Source organism: Taeniopygia guttata, chromosome 1 (genome assembly GCF_048771995.1).
Source record: "Taeniopygia guttata chromosome 1, bTaeGut7.mat, whole genome shotgun sequence".
Taxonomy (NCBI): Eukaryota; Metazoa; Chordata; class Aves; order Passeriformes; family Estrildidae; genus Taeniopygia; species Taeniopygia guttata.
Window position 1 is genome coordinate 5,402,243 of NC_133024.1, and position 21,732 is coordinate 5,423,974.

The window sequence follows — 21,732 nt, forward strand, 5'->3', positions numbered from 1 at the left end:
GCACTTAATCTCTTGCAACTCAATTTTGGGTATCTGTTTATTAGTAACTTTTTCTTTGTGTGTGTGTGCACTTGTACATATTGAGACATATACACATAAAAATACATATAAAAAAATCTCTAGATGCTCATGAGCAAGCTTGTTTTACTTACATTAATTCAGCAGCTCTGATTTGTGGACCTTGAGTGAAGATTAGAAAATGTGCCATCAGAAGGGACATTGCTTAGTATTAGCATATTTTCTGTAATTCAAGGTGATAAACAACAAATGCTTTGTTCAGGGCAGATCATATTTTCATCTGTTGCACAGTTGCAGTTGTAATTATACACTCACAGCTGTAAATACATCACTTACAGGATGCCCATAATTCACAATGGAAGGATTTTATGCTATTAAGTATGTTATTTTCTTCCATGTAGTGTAGTTTGGACTTGGTGGTTTTTTGTGTTATTCCAGCTCTTTGTCAGTTGATCATTTTTGCAAACATTTCACTATTCTGGGGAAATGTTGTACATAAAGTTGCTTCTGTGTCTTTGGCCCTTCTGCTAATAAATCATGACATATCTTTATTACATTACATAATAACTGAGGGTTTTTTCCCCTCATGCAGAGGCTCTGTAAACCTAATGGCTGTTCTGCAGAATCATTGGCACACATGCCAATGTCTGTATGAGGTGAGGGCAAGAGCAGCTTAGTTCATTTTTTATGATTTTCTTGTCAGAAACTGCTTATGTATTTTTTTCTTGTCTTTGTGATGTCGGTTCAATACAGTTGCTTTAAACAAACTGTCTGCAGCTACCAAATAAAAATAATTAATATTTTTTCTTCTATTAGATTGTTTTGGTTTGTTTTATGAGATCGTTGCTAACTGTGAATGCAATTATAGGTACATAGGTATAGCATCTGGATTGACATGCCAGAAAGATTATCAAACCAGATTTTACTTGTGTTGATTATTCATTTCTATACACATGTATTCTGATAAATAATTATTTTATACTTCATTCCAATGAGATTCTATTGTAAAAAAGATAATGCTTTTGTTGCACTTATTTTCTGTTTTTACAATTTGAGAGCCTCATAATCATCCATGAAGTAAAAGTGAAACAGCAGTTCAATGACATCTTAGGAGAGACCAGAAAGTTTTAGCTCCTTGCAGTCTTAAAAGTGCATATCCCTCAAAGATGTTTGAGTTAACCTTACAAAAAAGAGTGTATTGTCTTCATTTTCATCTTCATGAGTTTACAGTATACATTCTTCTTTCATTTCAAAATTAAATGACCTGCACAAAGTCACCAAGTCATATGGAAGTAATAGTTGAACTTCTAGTTAGAACAGGCAGCTCTCTTCTCTGGGGGTTTGTTCAAAGACTGCATTCCTTCCCTTCCACCCTTTTTATCTTTGATGAAGATTAACCCAGATAAAGCTGTTTGCCACACGTGTAACGGGGCTTTGATTCAGCAGCTCTTTTCTTGTTCTTGCCATGACTGAAGCGCAGTTCATGGACATGGAGCTGAATGTTGTCCAGCATGGAGTCAGCACCGCAGTCACTCAAACTGCTACTTTGATTTTCTCTGTGTAGAGACTACCCAGGTCTAGTTGTTTCAGCTGTGCTTCACTTGGAGATTCAATTTTTAACTCTAGATGTAACCTCAGGCACAGTTAACACTCCTTGATCTGTGCAAGACAATATCACAAAACCTTTCTAGCTGTTTAAGTGACCAGTAGATGAAGTAATTGCAAGCAGTATGGCATATAATGTGCATCTAATTATATCCTTGGTGGGATTCACTGTAACCTCTTTTTTGTAGTCTTCTGAAAGCTTAAATATATATTTACACAAACACAGAATCTCATTATAATTAGTATAAAGTGTCCCCCAGAGCAGCTACTTGGTTTTTATTTCATATGAGTAGTTTTTCACTCCATGAGATTTTCTTTCTCATTAAGGCAAGGAAGAATTGGGGTTTCAAACTCTCTGTTTTTTTATGTTTGGATATGTATGTGTGCACACATGCATGTGTACACATGGATATATAAAAGCAGTTAATATTGCTAATTAAAAGCAATATCAATAAGAAGCCCATCATAGTTAGCTCATTTTGTTGCATTTCACTAGAAGCTTTTAAAAAAGCCCATGGTTTTTATAACAAAATAGTTTTGTCAGTTTTTCTAAGGAGCTGTGAGTTAATGTATTTGTCAGCCGAATTGAAGCATTTTTAAATTGAAGTGATTAGGATTGCAGCTCCCTAAAGGTGGTATGTAATTCAGAAGAAAACTGGTAGCACTCATCATTATCTGTGAATTTGCAATGAGGTTGTTGCTCTCACTTTTCACCTTGTACGTTGGCTTTTGTGTTTAGGTTGTGTATTTTAGAATTGGTAATGAGAAAAACATCATTTTGTCTGAGGTCAGGATAAAAGTTCTTGTCAGAGAGAGAACTGTTCTTTGTGTGCTTGTCTTCAGTGCAAGGGTAAAGAGGTATTAGGAATCCCTCACTGTTTGCATCTCACCTCTGATCGAAGTTTTAGAAAGACCCTGAAGTTTTTCCTACTTCAGTTACTACCCCTGAAAAGTATATATTTGATTTTAGCATGCAAGTCTAAATGTGTGGTCACTAGGATATTAAAGTGAATGAAGTGGTAATAGAGAGAATATCTTCAACAAAAAGTCTCAATTCTATAGCATTGTGGAAAGGTGTGTGTAACTCCCATGTATATTTTTATCTCATACCAGGTATTTAATTGATTCTAGTGCAATGTCATACTTTTCCTTACTGTATAATCAGTTAATTGCAGAAGACCAGCAGTTTACCCTAGTTGAAGTCTTTTTCCTCACTTGTAAGGGAGGTAGAAAGCAGGAGGTAGAAGGAAGGAAAAAGTTGCCATCAGGTTTGTTAGTGCAACAGCTGAGAAAAAAAAAGATTATTCTGTTTCTGACCTTTTTCTGGTGCAAGTTGGCAAAAACAAATTTCAGTAAGTCTTAACATCATTAACTTCCTAATATCAGATCCTACCTTGTGTTCAGATTCCATGACATTTTTGTGGAGCCTTGGTAACTTGGCCCAAACAAAAAAAAATTCTGCCTGATCTCAAGGCAAAATCCCATTGTTTAACTTGTTTTTCCAGCAGCTTAGACTGCTGGTGAACTTATCACCCTCTGGTGCCCATTTATGTTCTGCCCCATAATGCTCGCTGTAACTCCTGCCTGTGGGCTGTTGAACAGAAGCTGACAAAGACCTGCAAACTCAGCTGGTGCAGCTTTGCTTTTTGCTTTAAAAGTGGGCAAAAGCAGAAAAAAAAACTGTTTACTTTTTGCTTTAAAAGTGGTCAAAAGCAGAAGTGCTCATGTCCATTTTCCTACCTCTAGCAGTGGTACAAACAGAATATGTATAGATTTCACCTCTACCTTATACCCCAGCACATCCATTGAGCATTTGGCAGGTAGCATTTGATAGGTTCCAGGACTGAAAACTGTATTTTCAGCATTGTGTTTAGTAACCCTGAAGGAACCTATCTTTTTTGCATTTGTTCATTTGTAGTTTGAACATCCTCATGATTTGTGCCAGTGAGTTCCACAGTCCAGTTTTGCATTGTACTGAGTTTTATTTATATATATATATGTACATACACTGTCTTGTGTTGCTTTTCAGTCTGCTGTATCATAGCCATGTTAGTGTCCTATATTTCTTAGGAGAAATAATGAATGACCATTTCCTGTAGACTTTCCCCATGTCATTCACAGTCACACACTCTGTTGTGTTTCACCTCATGTGCCTCTTCTAGTCTGAAGACTCACCATTTCAGTCCTTTGTGTACAAAAGCCATTCCATACCTGTGATCATCTGTGTCTCCTTGCATTGTATCTTTTGTGCATTTTTGTGAGGTGAGATGACCAGAACAAATAGCCAGATTTAAAATCAGGATGCATCATATGTACAGTGCTGTAACAGTGTTTTCTGTTTTCTCATAATTGCTATTTGCCTTTTTGACTTCTGCTGAGCCAAATGCTCACAGTTACCCACTGTGACTGCAAGGTCCCTGTCCCAAGTTGAACAGACCTAAATTAGTCTTTATAACTGTATGTGTAGTTAGGGCTGTGTATCCCCATAATCACCATTTTGCCTTATATCAACACTCAATATAATTTCCCTTTTATTGTGCGCTTGGAATTTGTAAGTTCTTTCTGCAGTTCTTTGCAATTGGTTTTACTTTGACTATCCTCTTTTTTTCTTGAATTTTTTGTCAGTAAACTTTGTTGTGTCACTATTCAATCTCCTATCCAGATCACAAACAGCACAGCACACATTCTTATGAGACCCACTGGTAATATAACTCCATTGTGAAAAACAGATGTGTACTTACACTTCATTTCCTTTCTCCTTGTCAGTTATGGAAAGTAATGTAGGACTTTCCCTTCTAATGCTTGGCTCTTGGCTTCTGCCAGAGTTTTGATCAGGGACATTCTCAAAACTTTTTTGGAAATCCAGATTCACTCCAAGCAGAATCACTGTTTCCCATGTGATTCCTAACTCTTCCAGTGACCTGCAGGAGTTTGGGAGGTAGGGCTTCCCTCCACAAAGGACAAGCAAATTCTTTACTGATTTATCTTATATGTGTGTGGATATATTCTAATCAATATTTATAGCTTCAGCCAAGCAGTCAAGTTGTACAGTTCTCCAGGCCTTTGCCTTGTTAGAATTTCCATGTGGTGCTTTTGCCAGGGTATCTGCGAGGGCAGTGAGGGTGGCCATGGACAGAGCAGCCACCTCCAGCTGCAGCCAAGGACAGTAAAACAAGTCCTGGGAAAGCCCTTTCCCCCCAGCTACTGCACTGGTACTCCACTACTGTAATTTTTCCCCTTCCCTTTTAATCCTAAAACCAAAAAGGCAGGAGGGGTTGACAGGTTGAACTTTCTTGCTTCCTTGTTCTCCTTTGTTGCGATCCACTCTAATCACAGAGGTCAAAGAGAACTCTCTGAATGAAATGGAACAAACCTGGATGTTTGAATAATCCCCAAAATGCAATTAAAACCAAAATAAGTTAGATGTTGATACAAAAAAAAACCCCCTTTGTTTAGTAGTAAGAGAGGCAAAGAGAAAGAAAGGGAAAAGAGAGAAAGAAATAGAAATGGGGTAGTGGGGGGAAGGAGGACAGGGAGAGTGACAGAGACAAATTAAGTAGAAGTATATCACCCCTCCATGGGTCTCAATGACATCTCCTTGTTTCCCTCCATCTGGTCTTCTTGGTGGTGAGGGTCCCCTGCCAAAAAGTATAGAATCCAATGGATTCATATACATTCGGGCAGGTGGGAACACACAGGTATTTGTTTGTTTTCAGACTGCAATTCCTTATGTACTTTACAGTTCTTGCATTTAAAAAATGGTGTCCCATAAATGTCATAATATATTTTTGTCAGTACTGTTATGTAGCATCAAAAGTCGGGAATTTAATTTATTTATTTATTTATTTATTATTTAATTAATTTAATAGATTTGAGGGGTTGAAGTTCTTGATTCCTTAAAAAAAAAAAAAAAGTAAGGTAAAATTTATAGGGCAGTCAGACTCTTCAAAAAAATAACCATAAATTCGTTATAGCTTGAGGACGATTTTTATTCTCTCCTTTGCATGTTTTCCTCTGAAAATAAAGATCAGAACCTTAGAGTGGGTTATCTGTACAGTTCAGAGAAGTTTTTGGGAAGATCTATTCTTGCTAGTTCATAATTCAAAAATAAACCACCACTTCATGAAAAACAAAATTGCACATTCAAAGGCAATAAAAACAAATATCGGATTGAGTTTTATTTTAGGCTGTGGAGTTCACTGGCATATGGAATTCTTAAGGAATTATTATTGAAGTCCAGTGAGATATTGGAGCATGGGAGCAGTCAGTAGTATTGAGAATTTTAAAAGAGTTTCTTCCTCTTAATCAAAACTTAAGTTCAGTGCAAGATTATAAGAATTAAGCCTTGGAGAGAGGAGTTGGGAGTGAGAAAATGCTGAAATAAACACAAACAAGGAATATGAACTGGCTTTTTCTTACTATATTCAGTGGAGGGAGGAAATTACATCTCATAAACACCATTCTTCTGCAGTGTTTTACCTCCAAGAAATACAAATGTTGGGAACATTGGTACTGAGAAGGAAACCAATCAGCTCCATGAATACCCCTATGTTCTTTCTAAGCCAGAGCCAGCTCTTCAGGATTCTTAGACATATAAAAGATTCACCACTCATTCTCCTAAGGCTGTTTTCCAGGAGGAAATTTTGGCCTTCTTTCCAGCTGGACAAGTGCAACATCTCCCCTTCACACCCGTAAGAGACCAGGACTCTAAACTATGCACGACTGTAAATGTTCCAAGCTGTAGTCACTTGCTTTTCTGAGAGACAGTTATCATCTTTCAGAAAAGAGAAGAATCATTAATTCTGAGCAGGATGAAATCTGAAAACTGCAAACTCCACAAACATTTTAGTAACTTGTGCATGTTTGTGGAAAAGGTACAGACTCACAGGAAGCAAGAAAATAAGATATCCGGAGTTCTCTTACACCATGAGTATTTTGTTTTTTCCTCACAGCAGCCTGAGCTGAGGGAGGAGGAAGATTTTGGCCTAAACAACAAATTTTCTTGACATTGCTAAAGAGGCTGTCAGAGCAGATCTATATGCAGCTTGTGAGCCAATTCAGGAGGTCTCTTGGTCCCTCGCAGCTTAGTTCATGCAGTGTTTCATGCTGGAAGCCTTTAATGCCTGTACTAATATAGCTGCTGAGGATTAAGGAACATTTAACAGAGGAGAAACTTTACCAGCTCATCCTGTATCACCTCAGTGGGACTGAAACACCAGATGCACCTCACTTCCCTCCTAGTTCCTTTTCACATTGCATCACACCTCCTCCGTGTGAATGGCACTGCTGCCTTCTGCTCTCCAGCAATGGGGTTAAGCAGAATCTTCCTGAATCTGAATCCTGAATTGAACAAATTGTCTTTGTGGTGCAATGCAGGTTCCGGGTTGACCAATGTTAAGACAGAGGAGATATCTGAGGTGAAGATGGACGCGGAGTTCCGGCATGACTCAGGATACGAAGTTCATCATCAAAAGCTGGTGGGTGATCAAACAGTGCTTTCCATGCAGTGCAGCTTGAGATGCTGATTCAGTCTTGAACTAGTGAGTCACTTACAGCCATGCTTTGCTTGAGTGATGTGGACACTGAAAGTGCCAACAAAAAGGTGAAAAGATTATGATTTTTCTGTTTCTTTCTTCAATGAGAGTAAACCTGGAACAATGTCACCAGAGAGGATGGAAAGTCATTGAGCCTCACATGAGAGGAAATTCTGACAGTTCCTGTCCTTGCAGTACCATGTCACTGGATGTGCTTATATGGGGAATACTTGTCCCACAGTCCATCTGTCTCATAGTCTCTCTGTGTCATACAAGGGATACAGAGGATGGAAAATGCTGAGTTTAAAAAAAAGAGTTTGAGATACCACAGCACAGTGCAGCAAGAGATAGAACGACCCTGTTTCAGAAACATAATCCTTTCCCATCAAAACAGATGGTATGCATGGAGCACAACCTTTCACAAGAATGGCTGTTTGGAATAAAAGGAGATTCCCCACCGGCCTTAATTGTAATTTGTGTTTGGCTGTATCTGTGTGTTTTGTTCCTTAAGGTATATGAAGTTATTATTAACAGGGGAAAGGCAGTTAGGAGCAAAATATTGTTCCCCATTTGAACTGTGCTTCTTATGAACATAAAAATGACAACCAAAAGCACTGTAGGTAAGAAAAACATCTTCTAAAAGCTTTTTTTTTGGTCGCTTAATAAGCAATGAAGAACCCAGACAACAATGTTGACTATAAACCTGTTCTGTTTCTTCTTTGTAAGGATATATTATGTGATGAGGTTTCAGTTCCATAGCTTTCAATATCCTGATATTAAACTTGAAAGCTTTTTTTCCTTAATATATTTTTAAAGCTAAGTAGTGCTGAAAATCAAAATTATCATGGGACTCAAATTTGCCTCCTGCTTCATAGTTTTCAGCAGCACCCTTCAGTGTGGAAGTGGTTTGATACCATCTCAAGGAATTGGGCACTGGGAACTGCCCATACCATGGTGGCTGATGGGGAGGGCATTGCAGTCCCTGCACATGCTAATCTGTGCCATGCTCAAAATGGGATCTTTTTAGCTTTTCACAATGTTTTTTTGCCATATTTTTTGCTGATAGGTACAACTACTATTTAAAAATTAGTGACTTGTCTTCTAGGTTATCTTTTCAATTGAGACTGAGCAGGGATTCTGGTATTGCTGAGCAAGTACAGGACTGATGCTTACAAGGCCTTGTTTCCCTGCACACACCATGTCCTTTCCAATGCCCCTCTACATTTAGCATTAATTCAAAAGCAGGGAGCAGAAAACACTTTGCTCTGTGCATCCATTCTGTGCCATGGTAGAATTTCCTGGAAGAGTCTCCTAAGGATATTGCTTTGAATTTAGCTGCACATGGTATTTTACATGCAGACCTCTGTTTTGGGTTGAAATTGCATCTATTTTCTCCTTTATGGAGGTTCATGTTTGAACTGTAAATGGATTTTCATGACTCGGAGTGCTTAAGGCCTCTCTTGTGCATGTATATTAGCTTGGGCATTTCAGTGTTCCTGAAATAGTATAGTAACAGAATTTCAGTCCTAGGCAGCTAAAATTCATGGAAGAAATTACTACTTTGCACTGGTTCATGCCAACACTATCCATTATTTTTATTTTAGTAAATTTTTAACTTTGTTATAGCACATTTCTTGCTTGTGACTAGAAAAAGTATAAATATTTATACTGCATGCTTTATTTAATACCTTTTTAATGAAGGTTGTGTTTGTTAAAGAGTGCAAATGTTATACAGCTCAGTATAATTCTTAGCTGGTTTCTTGCTTCCCTCTATATTTTCATTAAATATTTGTCAAAGTATTTAGTCTTTCAGCATGAGATAGTTGTACAATTCTGTGAATGTAATTTATTCTCTAATTATTTTTGCCCATTTTGGTTTATTATAATAATAATAATAATAATAATAATAATAATAATAATAATAATAATAATAATAATAATAATAATAATAATATAGCCTGCTATTGGCATGCAGACAAAAGGATTGTAATGTATGTTCAGATGTGAAATAATCCTTTGTTTCTTTGAATATGAAACCAATGAAGACTAATCACCCATTTTTCATACCTGCTCCTGCTTATAAAATCAGTCGTATTAGATGCTCAGTAAAGCATCTTGCTGTCCTCTGTTTCACCTTATCAGTGTTTAAAATTCAAGTGGATTTTCTCTGGTTTTCACACAACTATTACCTCCTAGGTCTCACAGACGTATATCATGTAGATATTCTCTTTACCCTGCAAAATCTTGAATCACTCCTTTGTGGTCATTAAAATCAGTGATAGCTTTTGTTGGCTCATCTCCTTTGGTGGGAGAATTTTCTCCCAGCTGGTTGTGTACTGGTTTCTCTGTAGTTAACAGGTCCTTCACTACTCTTTTATCCAAAAAATGCATCATAGTCCAAACAGGCCACACAGATGTAAATTTATGACCACACTCATGAATAGCATTCTGAAAATAAAGAAATGTGTGTGCTCCTGGGTTACTCCACCCAAGTCTATCACTTGTTCAATTAGCTTAACTTTCTTACTGAAGGAAAAATGGGAGCTACTGTCTAAGAGCTGTGTGGAGCTGAACATGGAGCTGAGTCCCTCTTTACACAGCAGTGCTACACCACAGCCCATACACATCTCTCAGGTTGCTCCTGTCCAGCTTTCAGAGCTTTGTGGCACAGAAATCCAGGTTTGAGTGATTGCCAAGACATGCAGGGCCATTCCAATCCTGATGCTTCAATAGCCTTTCCACTGCTGTGGCAGCTTGGCAGGTTAGTCAAATCTTCAGTGAGCTTTTTGTTAGCCATCTTCCTTTATTTCTTTTGTAGGTGTTCTTTGCTGAAGATGTGGGTTCAAATAAAGGTGCCATCATTGGACTAATGGTGGGAGGTGTTGTCATAGCCACAGTGATTGTCATTACTTTGGTGATGCTGAAGAAGAAGCAGTACACATCTATTCATCACGGGGTTGTGGAGGTAAGAAAAGACTTCCAAGCACAACTGGTGTCACCTCTGCAGCACAGTCAACACACTGCTCTATAAATATTAACTTATGAAGGAAGGAACTGTAGTTTCAGCTATTTTGGCATTGTTACACCCAGCAGTGTGGAATCAATTTGCTTTATTTAGTAAATGCAAACACAATGTAAACCATGTTAAAGTGGGTGTAAAACCACAAAACTTTCTTCTGCAACTGTTCCAGACCAATCACTTAATAATGTGAAAGTTCATTTTATAAGAAATTCAACAGTAGCCAATGAGAAGAGACTGCACAAGAGGAAAAATCTGGTTTTACAGTTGGGAATTCACACAACAATTTTTCTGTTTAGCTTTAATGTTTGAGACCCTCCCATAGCTTCTGCTCTGCACTGCAAGGATTTTCTCCAGACATGTATTTTATTGTTCTCTGTTCTCTAAATAAGACTTTCTGTTGCCATAAACAGCTTTGGATTTATGGCTAATCTGAAACTCATACTTTTGAGAAACAAATAGTATGTAAGACTCTTATATAGGATTTTCAAGATGAAAATATTTGTCTTTTCTCAGTCTGCCAAGGTGCTTTGTGGTCAATTTACAGTAATTTAAGATATTTTATCTATTTTATGGCATTAAGATAAGTTCTCTGTAAGTAGAAAAACTTCATTATGAGAACTGAAAGAGATTCATGTAACTCTCTCTCTTCTTATTTAGTTCTCTGTGTGAATGTCTGGTTTGCAGATAGTACTTGTATTAGTAAGCACTTGAGACACGTGTCTATTTTTGCCTTTTAGAAATAGTATTTTACATTTTTGATTGAAACCCAAGTCTTGATCAAGTCCACAGTTTATGTTGGTTTAATCTTGAGTCAAATGAACCTTGCTTTGGTCTTGCTGGAGGCATGCACGCTTCATGATGCATTTATTCCACTGTCTGGGATTACAAAGGGTCTTAAGAATTATTGTGTAAGCCTTTGTCTTAAGCCTATTCTTGTGCATCCTTGTGTCCACACTGGTTATCCATATGGTTTGAAATTTTCCAAAGAGACATGGTCAGAAAATCACCAGCAGTGTGGGGTGATTTACACAGAATTACCTGTGCAGAATTTTGGACAAAGAGGCAGAAAATAGCTAGCAGGAATCTCAGCTTTAGCTTTTGATGTGATAGCTTTCAGTCCATTTTGTAGAAAATTGAAGCAGATTTTAGTATTAATCAACCAAGCTAGTGGATATGTGGATATCTGCTGCCAACAGTTGTGCCACCAGAGAGTCTCCTTTGGGTGAATTTTGTAATAATGGAAAAAGCAGGAACCTTGTTAGGCCAGACTCCAGATCAGACACTGGATGTAGACATACCATTATTGCAGAATGTCTTGGTTTGAAGGACAGGTGTCTGCTAAGGAAGGCAGAAGCCTACCTCAGAAACCAACCTTTAAGTTGGATATCTCATGAAAATGTCTAATTATTATGTAAGAAAAACACATCTGATGGGAGATACAGTGTTAATTTAAAATACAATTAGAGAGTCAGCACATGAAAAGGGGCACAGATACGAAAATGGATCAAATTTGCAGTTAACAGTTCATCTGAGTGACTGAATGCATGTGCCACACCACAGAGAAACATTTCTTAAATGGTAAATAAACGAGCATATAAATTGGAGATGGCTCTGGGAGGAGCCATTTTTTGGTAGGACTATAGGAAACGTGGTCAGTACTGTGTTGTAACCTGCTGCAATGAAAGAATAGCTGCAAAAATAAGCTGAAAACACCCTCTGTTAGTCCCAAGCATAAGAAGAACATACCTTCAGTCTTTCTCCAGGATATCAGGGAACAACTTACCAACATCTTCTCTCCTCACTAGGCTGAGATATTTCCAGTATTGCAGAGTAGATTTTGAATTGGTATCAGACATCAATACTTATCTGCATTTTTATTAAAAGGTTAGATAGAGAAAGTTAGGGTTTCTTGAGAGAATACTACCCTTTCTTAAAGGCTAGTTTTTTGCTGAAGGTGACTTCTGTATTTCCAAGAGGTCACTGCTTACAGGAATCCACAGGAAAATATTCATACCTAATACTTAACAGTAGAGTTTAGGCACCTTCCTGATTTTAGACACTGTAAAATTCACTTTTTATCTTTGCTTTTAGGAGCTGTCATGCACTAGATATATGAGGTAGCAAATGAAATTACTGACAAGCAGACTGTTTTCATAGGTGCTTAGCAAGATAGCCAGGATTCAGTAGATTTTGAATACACAGCTACTGAGTTCATACAGCAGAAGTAAATTATCTAATTTAGATTTAGAGACTTCTCACCCACTCTAATTTGATGGAGTATATTATTGTAATGTTCAGTGAAGGAAGAAAATCATCTGGGAAGATGCAGGTATTGATTGGAGAAGTCAAAACTCAGCTTCATGCCTGTCTTCCAAGTAATCAAGAAAGGTCCATTCTTGTTAAGTATAAATACTTAAACCAGTGCAGATTTTGTCACTAAACTGAGCCAAAGTCAGCCTTGGAGGTAGAAGTGAAATAGGATTTTTTGTTTACCTTGTTCCTGGCTGCTTTGCATTTCCTTGCTACTCTCATTTTATGTTTTCCAATTAATTTTTTGTTTTGAGACCACCACACCTGCAGCAGATCTGGGAGCACAATACAGCCAGAAGGCAGACTCAAGCCACTGCTTTTTAGTCTTCCTTTTCTTTAGAGCCGAAATTGATCCCAAATATAGACATTGATACATTGATGTAAATGCTGGGGGGGGAAAAAAATCTCTTAGTGAGGGACTAGCAGAGAGAGGCAAACTCCATTCCCCCCCCCCCCTTTTTTTTTTTGGAGAGTTGCTTCCTGAGTTGCAGAGTTGCTCTTGGTGCATTATCATCTTCTGTTCAAAAGGTGAGCCAGAGGATGCTTTTCTGCCCAAACACAGAAGGTATAAAATATGTTGGATGACCATGAAGTGGGGAAACACAGGGTATGCTGTAAATTAAGCAGGAATGTGACCCCAGTTGTCCCTTCTCCTGACAGGTGGATGCTGCAGTGACACCAGAGGAGCGCCACCTTTCCAAGATGCAGCAAAATGGCTACGAAAATCCCACATACAAGTTCTTTGAACAGATGCAGAACTAGGACATCATAGCAGCCTCATGAGTTGAACAGAAGAATAATTGCTTCACTGCCCATTGGTGTTCAGTTATAATGTGGAAAGAAAGAGAAACACTCTGCTTTATTATTTACTCATTCTCGCCTTTTGACAGCTGTGCTGTAACACAAGTAGATGCCTGAACTTGAATTAATAAAATCGGTAATGTATTTTCTCTCTCTTTCTCTTTACATTTCAGTCTTTACACTACATTATTAATGAATGTTTTTTGTGTACTGTAAAGAGGTTAGCTGTATTTAACTAGTGCATGGATAGATTCTCTTTCCCAATTATTTATCATGTAGCTCCTTAGCCAGTTGTATATTATTCTTGTGATTTGTGACAAAAATTAGGTCCTAGTTGAAACATGCTTTAAGACTTGATGGGGGATGCTTTCTGTGTCTGTGGGGTTTAGCTGCTTCTCTTTGCTGAGCATTTTTTTCTGATCACTATGCATTTTAAAGTAAACCAACATTTTTTAAAAGTATTTCAGACGAGTTATTGAAATTCTTTTCGTCTGCAACTGCATTTTATTGTACGGATTGTTGCTCCTGCTGTATTAGTGATGTAGAAATCATGAGAATACACATTTGTTTCGTTGTGCCTGTTTTATGTGCACACTTTAGGCATGGAAAGGTAAACTTTATTTTCTTTTCCATGTATCTTTTTGATCTTAAAAAAATTATTAAAAAGAGTCCCTGTTAATTGTGAGCACTTCTGGGGGAAGAAGTGCCTGCTGGCCAAAAATTAACGGGAGTCCTCTGCAGGATGATTGTACAGAGCCATTGCTTATGAATTGATAGCTTTCTACACTGTGTTACATAAATAAATTAAGAAAAGAATGTGTGGGCAAGAGTTTTCTTTGGAGGCAGAAAACAAAGAGTTCTGAAAGCCATTTAAACAGAATACGTGGGTGTTCACACTGAGGGAGAGTTGGGATCCTATAGGGATTGCGGCACTGACAATGGGACTAGAGCAGAAGGAAGGCAGCAGTGAGATAGGGCAGGAAGTGGGAAGTGCCATCTTTGGCACAGCTACCCTCTAAGATGTCTTTTCCTTATTTCCTTTTCTTTTACTTTCAGTTTGTATAACAATGTTTTAATGTAAATAAATACATTCCTGGAGGAGCCCTGTTGTGGTAGTGCGTTTCTGTGCCAACCAGCTGCCCGTGCTCATGCAGAGGAGCACAATGTGGATGCCTAACCAACCTCCCACTTTCTTGGCCATCCCCTGGTGTGATTTACCAGCAAGTTCTTCCCTCTCCTCCCCACACCTCTGCTGGCTTTCTGGCAAGATCCATGCCTTGCAATGTGCTATATTGGTGAAGGCGAGGAGGAGCCTCCCAGACTGCATCCAGCTTGGTTCTGCTGCCTCACACTGAGTGCCCAGGAGGGGCAGAACAGCAGCACCAGGAATTTTTTTCTGCAGGAAGATGGCAAAGCCATTGGTGAGTTGGGATACATGACCCCCAGCCCAGCATGTTTTCTTCATTGCCTGAAAGTTTCTTTCAGCTCCTGGCCTCCGGGAGCAGTCCTGGGGCACAGGGAGAGCACAGTAACTCACACAGTGAGTGGACCTGGGGATCTTCAAGATAGCTTTTATACCCACTCCAAAATAAGGACTCTTCTGTTCAAACTTGGAAATGGGTTCTGAAATAAAACTGGAGGGGTGTGTTTGTGAAAAAGAAAGTGAATTACTGTTTCTCTACAGTGAATGGGTTAGGTAAAACAGGACTGAAGGAAGAACTAGGAGCAGAATGAAGACAACATGATCTCTTCAGGGAAAGCCTCTTGTAATTCAGTTTGTGTGCAAGCCATGGCAGCCTCTTCTTCAGCATCACTGGCAGCTTTTGTCTCACAGCAAGCAAGATGAGGCATGGCTGCAGTGGGGCTGCACAGCTCGGGCAAATGGCTGAGTCGGGCCCGACTTCAGCTAGGAGAAAATAATAGTTTCCAGTTCTGTTGCTCACTAGTCCTTCCCCCTCCATGATCTTACACAAAACCTCACCTATTCAGGTAATTGACCTGCTGGCCTGGAACACAGCCATGCTGGCAGATTGGCCAGGAGGGATGATATGTCAGTGAGGGAACAACCAGGTCAGGGCCTTTCAGAGCTGTCTGTGGAGATTCAGGATAGTGAGGTGGGACCAGCTACTCTGAACCAGTAGTAGGAAAACTGCAGAGCTTCCCATTGCCTGTTACCAACAAAATGTTTATTCCTTTTGCTATTCCATCTCTACTGTATCAAGGGAATTCATCTCAAGGGATGAATTGGAAGTGGTTGGTGTTATTTGCAGGCCTTGGAGTACCAGTGTTTTACAAAAAACTTACAAAACACTCCCAGAGGATTTACCTCCTCCACTTTTAAAACTAAACTGGTTGGACCAGAATAATGTGTGCTGATAAGCACATTTTAGGCCCAAAACTGCTAAAAGAATTATTTTATAAATATTTAGGTTTAAGCTTGTGTCTGTGTAGGTGTCACACATACCACTTAAAAAGGAATACGTAGGATTATCTTCTGTGCACATGACCAGTACCACAGAAGAAGATCCCACTTCAGGGGGAAGACAGGACACAATTCAATTTAGTCTAGTCTCATTGGGCTAAATTGAATTACATCCAATTTTGGATTGTATTAAATCCAAAACAAAAGAGGGATTATCAAAGTTCATTTGGGGGGAAGCTGGAGTAATCCATAAGATACAGAGAACCACTGGCCTTTAGAGCAAATTTCATTTATAATACCATAATTCCATGCAATCCCAGTTATAGAAAAATGCAATTGCTTTGAACACCAATTCCCACACAGTCAAGCCTCCTGGTGTGGGGTTATGTGTCCAGTGAGATGTTGGTGCTGCTCTTGCTATTTGTGCATGAGCTGTTAATAAATTGCTGGTTTGTGCACTGATTAGGTGATCAGGTTTTATGATTCCCTCCACACACACTCTCTTAAAAGAAAGGCAATAAATGCACACCGTGATATGCATGAAAAGCACAAACCATGAACAAAGTTCCCAAAACTTCAAGAGAAACTCTCCCACAGCTGCTCCAACTCTGGAAGCTGATGTTTCCAGGTGAAAGTGGCAGCATTCTGCCCACCTTTAGCCATGCAAGCTCCTTATTGTGGAAAGATTATATTAGGTATGAATGAGCAAACACAAAGTAGAAAAGCTGACAGAGGACAGTAGCTGAATGCTTTGCTTCTAAGTGTGGGATTGATTTGGTATCACCCTCTTCAGCAATAAACCAGGCAGGGCCACTGCATGCAGCCATGGACTGGAAACAAAATGCTATTCCCCAGCCCTGAGGAGATTACTCTTGGAGGGGTGGGGGAATAAATAAAATAAAAATATCTCTGTCTGTTGAATTGATCTATTAAATGGGAGAAGTTTTCTAGCCTGTTCATTTCATGGTTAGAGAGTGTTTGCACTGCAGGTTCATCAGCAGAGCTGGTGAGGGTGGTCCCTGGCAAGGGAGAGTGGTGCCAGGCAGGGATGAGAGCCACCCAAGCCTCCTCAGCCCTTGGGGTCCTGCATGGGCTGGCTTGCACTGGCTTGCTCAGGTTAATGAGTACCAGGTGCAAGGTGAAGCTTCTGACATTTTCGAGCACATGGTAGTGGAGCCACCACAGAATGTGCCATGCTCTGCATTCAGTATCTGCCTCCAAATCAGACTGGAGAACCAACATTTGGTGTGGGAGTCCATAGCATCCCTCTGGCTGCCCTGGAGGGCCTGGGACCCTGGCAGGGGTCAGGAACCCCCCTGGACAGAGCCCCCAGAGACACTGTCTCTGATCTCTGTCCATGGAAAAGAGTTTTCAATCTTACAGGATGAATTACAAGCTCTGAGTGTTTGATATTAGTAATAATTAAGTGTGGCATGGGTGCAAAAGTAAAATTTTAGGATTCTAGATTAGGGGTTCAGAGGGGACAAGATGGAGGAATTGGGTGTGCCTTGTCCTTTTCCTCCTTCTTCATGCCCTCCATGTTTCACTGTGGTGTTGGCATTTTCTGTTGGTTCAGGCTGGGGACACACTGTCCAACGTAGGTGACAGATATTGGCACGTTATTGTAAATCCAGCACAGGTAGTTTCTGGTATTTAATGTCTGTAACATCCCACTGAGGGCAGAGCCCCACACGCTGCCCTGCAGGACAGAGCTGCGGCAGGGCAGCAGAACATGTTAGAGATAAACAGAATAAACAACCTTGAAACCAGCACAGGCGAATTATGGCTTCTTCTTTGGCAACAGGGCAGAAAGACAGAGACTTGCTACAATCTCAGAATCATCAATACGTCAGATTCTGACAATTTGGAGATATGGTTTAGGGGTGGTTATGGTGGTGCTGGGTTGACAGCTGTGCTGGATGATCTTGAGAGCGTCTTTCCAGCCTTGATGGTGCTGTGTTTCTCTGGCCACATGGTGATCTAGGAAAAGCAAACCAAGGCTTTGCGTTGCCTTTGCAGACAACACCTCACAGCAGCTGTATTTTCCTCTCCAAATCTCCATCTTCATTGTGTCTGCACTTACCAAAGCAATTTTTGAGGGCCTTCACTGTGTGGCCAAATTGCTCATTTTTATTGTTTAAACAAATGGATCTTGTGGGCAGTAGGCAAGCTGCTGTTAAAGTGCTTCCAGGCAGCGTGCATGAAAACACCCTAAGTATACATAAGAACAGGTTACAAATAACACTGTCTGCTTGTATTTCTCTGCACTTTTTCCATCACTTGAAAATGAGTGGCTCAATTAAGTCAGGCTACAATAGCTCTTCTCTCTCATTGCTTTCCAGCAATTATCTACTCCTCCTCCTTCCTACAAGAAGTAAGCACTGAATATTCCTCACAGCTCTCTGCAGTCCTGGGAAATTTATTTGGCTGACTATACAGCAAAATCTTTCAAGGTTCCAAGTAGAAGTATTGAGATTTATATAGAAATAATTAAATATTCTGGCTTTAAGAGGATTCTTAGTTAAAGCTGAATTTGGACACTGAATTAGAAAGCAAGTCTCCCTAACTAGTGCCTCCCATGTATGGTGTTCAGGAGACACCAGAGGAGCTGGGCATGTTTCATATGGAGAAGATGAGAGGGGGTCTCATCAGTACATAAAAATATCTCAAGGTTTTTAGGTTTTAGGTTTTTAGGAAGATGGTGGCAGACTTTTCAGTGGTGCTTTGTGACAGGATGAGAAGTAATGGCTATAAACTAAAACACCTGAAGATCCACATCAACAAGAGGAGGAATTTCTTTCCCTGGAAAGTGGCAGAGCAGTGGAACAGGCTGCCCAGGGAAGTCTTGGGTTCTCCCTATCTGGAGATATTCCAAACCCACCTGGACATATTTCTGTGTCATCTGCCCAAGGTGACCCTTCCTGGGCAGAGAGGTTGGACTGGATGATCTCCAGAGATCCCTTCCAACCCTGACATGTCCATGGTTCTGTGTTTGTAACCTCGTTTCTCTAAGGAAGATCGTTCGAGAAGTGCATCCGCAGCAGTTTCAGATAGGGTACCACCTAGGTCAAAGGGTGGTTGGTGTCTTGGGGTGATTTTATCATGATAACTTTATTCCCTAATCATCTGCTTTATGCCCAGAAATGGCTGCAGTATCTTTAAGATTGATCAGGGTTGGACCTGGGAGCGCTGGGTGTGGGTTCTGTTCGGTCTCTCCAGCGTGCTCTGGACAGATGGACCAGGGACACCGCGTTCTTACTTCTGTTGGATTGGGCTTTTTGCTTGCTTAAAGCAAGAAGTTTTCCCCTACCCTTCCCCAGCCTGGAGGCTGTACTGGGAATCCTCCCAGCAGCTTTTTGCTTTTTTTTGTTCCCTTGAACTCTTTTCGGCTTGGCTTGTTTTTGTTTTTGGCCTGTCCGGGGTGCCAGCAGGACCAACCTGAACCAAAGACCCAGAGGAGCTGAAGCAACACGAGAAAGAACATTAAAATCCACAACTTTGGCTGCTGTGAGGAGGAGACCCACACCAGAAATTCAACAGATTTCCCATCTGCTTTGCTCCAGGCTGCTACATGAACTTCTCTTCCCCTTCTCGGAGACAGTTGCTATTTAGTTTTCCAGGTCACATGGTCAGTCCAAGTAATTTTATTTCCTTGGCATTTTTTGTTTTTTGAGTGTGGTTGTTTTTTGTTGTTGTTTTCTGTTTTGGTTTGGTTTTTTTTGTTCTGATGTGGGCGTGCAGAGTAAGGGAGTCCATATCTAGCATTTGTTCAATCCTTTTCTGTGCATTGTGGGCACATGCCCCTCGCCCTCTTTTTTTTTTTTTTTTTTAAACTACTTTTTTTTTTCACTTTCACTCCCTGGTACCAATATCTCTCATTGACAGAATAAAAGGGAGGGAGTTATTGAAGCTCTTTTCTCTTTACAGGAAACACTCATTCCATGGCCTTTTCTCCAGAAATTTGTCTCTAAAATCATGACAATTGGTCTTTTAAAATGCTGCTAATCAATAAATAAAGGAAAGAGAGAGAGACAGAGGAAGAAAACTAGCTGGAACAGGGCAGAAACACCTCAGCAGGGGCTGATCAGCACCTGCAGAAAGCAGATACTTGAAATATCTGTGACTTTCCAAAACAGGTTGTAGTAATTATGGTTGAGTCCCACACCAAATCCATCTAATTGTGTCTAAGCACTACTTAAGGCTGTAGCTCTGGGGTGTGTTTCAAGCACAGATCTTTTTTCTATTTAATTGGGATGAGATGGCTTGGAAGAAACAGGCAAAATCCTGTTTACCCCATACAGTGCTCCTCTAAGAAGGGGTTATGGAGAAAAGTCTGTGTCCCTCCAGCTACTGCACAGAGATGAGAGCAAACTCAAGCTATGGCCAGGAGTGATCCCTACCTGGGAGGCAACTGAGCTCTGGAGTCGTAATTTGACTTTTAAAGTCCCTTGAGAAGAAAAATAACCCAAACCAGTGATAAATATATTACAGTGTTGGGTTTCACAATTGTTAGAGTGAATATTATGTGTTTTATAATGCTTTTGTAACAGAAGTTTTGCTGAAGTTTAGAGTTCTTTTCATGTCTATCTTGTATTGTAATACCAGTGTTGATGAAGAGTTGTTGTAATGTTAACATTTAGCCAATGACAGAATCAAAACCTGTTGAATGTATTGAAAAGTAACAAATGACCATGACCAAGGCCACTGCACGTGCTCCAAAAAGGACAGAGGAGAAACTGTGTTAAAATGTTTGAATATGTATGACCATTTATGAATATATAGTTGGCTGATGCACTACCCAGGGTGTTTAAGGGGTGTTGCTGTGTTCACTCGTGCCTCTGGCTGGGGCTGAGTACCCAGCACTGTTCTTTTTGCTTTATTGACCTTGTCCCCTGTTGTCCCTTATTAAATTTAATTTAAATTTTAACAGAGTAGTGAGCTTCGTTTCTCACAAACCTAAACCAAATCAATAGTGGGGAAGTGTGGTTTCATTTTCCTTTCAACAGCCTTATCTCTCAGCCTGCTTTATGACAAAAGAGAGCAGTTTATTTAAGTTTTTTTGTGTGTATGTGAACTGGCTGCTTCTTGGGGAAGTGCTGGAGGCTGTGCTTCCCTTCCTAGCTGGGATGAAACTTCAGGCTGAGGGCACTCATTTGTGATTACCTGGAGGCAGAATTCCAAGCCCTGTATCTGACCTGCTGTGTGGCTGTGCCAACCAACCTTGAACTCTCTGCTCCTTCACCAAGTGTTCCTGGCACAGCCAAGGATGTGTCTGTAATATTCAGGCTACTCAGGTGTGTGCCAGTGTTTTATGTTAGCCGGGATCCAGCCCACTCCTGACAAGTTTGGGTTACAGAATCACACCAGCAGCAGTGGGGGCTGGAATCCTACTCCATGCCTGACACTCAGGCTGCCCACTGACCTGTGGGGACACTGTGCTTGTTGGCACTGTAGGGATAGATCTGGGAATTTGATTTAGCCCGTGGGTTTAGCACCTGGGGAGTCAGGATGAAGTCCCTGGTCTGTTGCCAGGGTGATCTTGACACAGTGCTACGAAATATGATCTTCACCTGCCTTGCAGATACCTTCATTAGAAACCCATTGTTTGCAACAACACAGTCTCCCCAGAAATAACACAAAAAATGAGCAATAAAAGACTGAGGTACAATTAACCAAGTTTTTTTTGTTGTTTTTTTTTTTTTTTAAATATAATTTGTACCCTATAACCTATACAAAGTGTTGTAGTACAGTTTTCTTTTGTTTCCCTGGCACAAAAAAAAAAAAAACCAAACTAAAGGCATTTGGCTGTTTCTGACAATAGATATACTAGAAAATCTGCTCTGAATGTCTGTGAAGTGCCAAAATTCAGTAGCCAAAAGAGAATTGCAGTCAACAGCTTGCATTTTGCAAAGCCTAAATTTTACATGATCGATGTAAAAGAAGGTATATAACCCTAGATATGGAGAATGACATTCTCTATTCAATGCCCCCTAAAAAATCCCTAAATGAAGGGGAAGTCA

The 21,732-nt window shown here is 40.0% G+C and overlaps 1 protein-coding gene across 7 annotated transcripts in view; it reads left to right on the top strand.

Moving 5' to 3' along the window:
• Window positions 1-14,391, top strand: part of APP (amyloid beta precursor protein) — a 133,008-nt gene extending 118,617 nt beyond the window's left edge. For all 7 annotated transcript variants that reach the window (XM_030260268.4, XM_030260330.4, XM_030260419.4 and 4 more), the window contains 3 exons: window positions 7,000-7,100; window positions 9,976-10,122; window positions 13,150-14,391. In XM_030260268.4, coding sequence (XP_030116128.4) covers window positions 7,000-7,100; window positions 9,976-10,122; window positions 13,150-13,251 — 350 coding nt within the window. In that variant the 3' untranslated portion in view covers window positions 13,252-14,391. The remainder of the gene's footprint in view (window positions 1-6,999; window positions 7,101-9,975; window positions 10,123-13,149) is intronic.
• The last annotated feature ends 7,341 nt before the right edge of the window (window positions 14,392-21,732 follow it).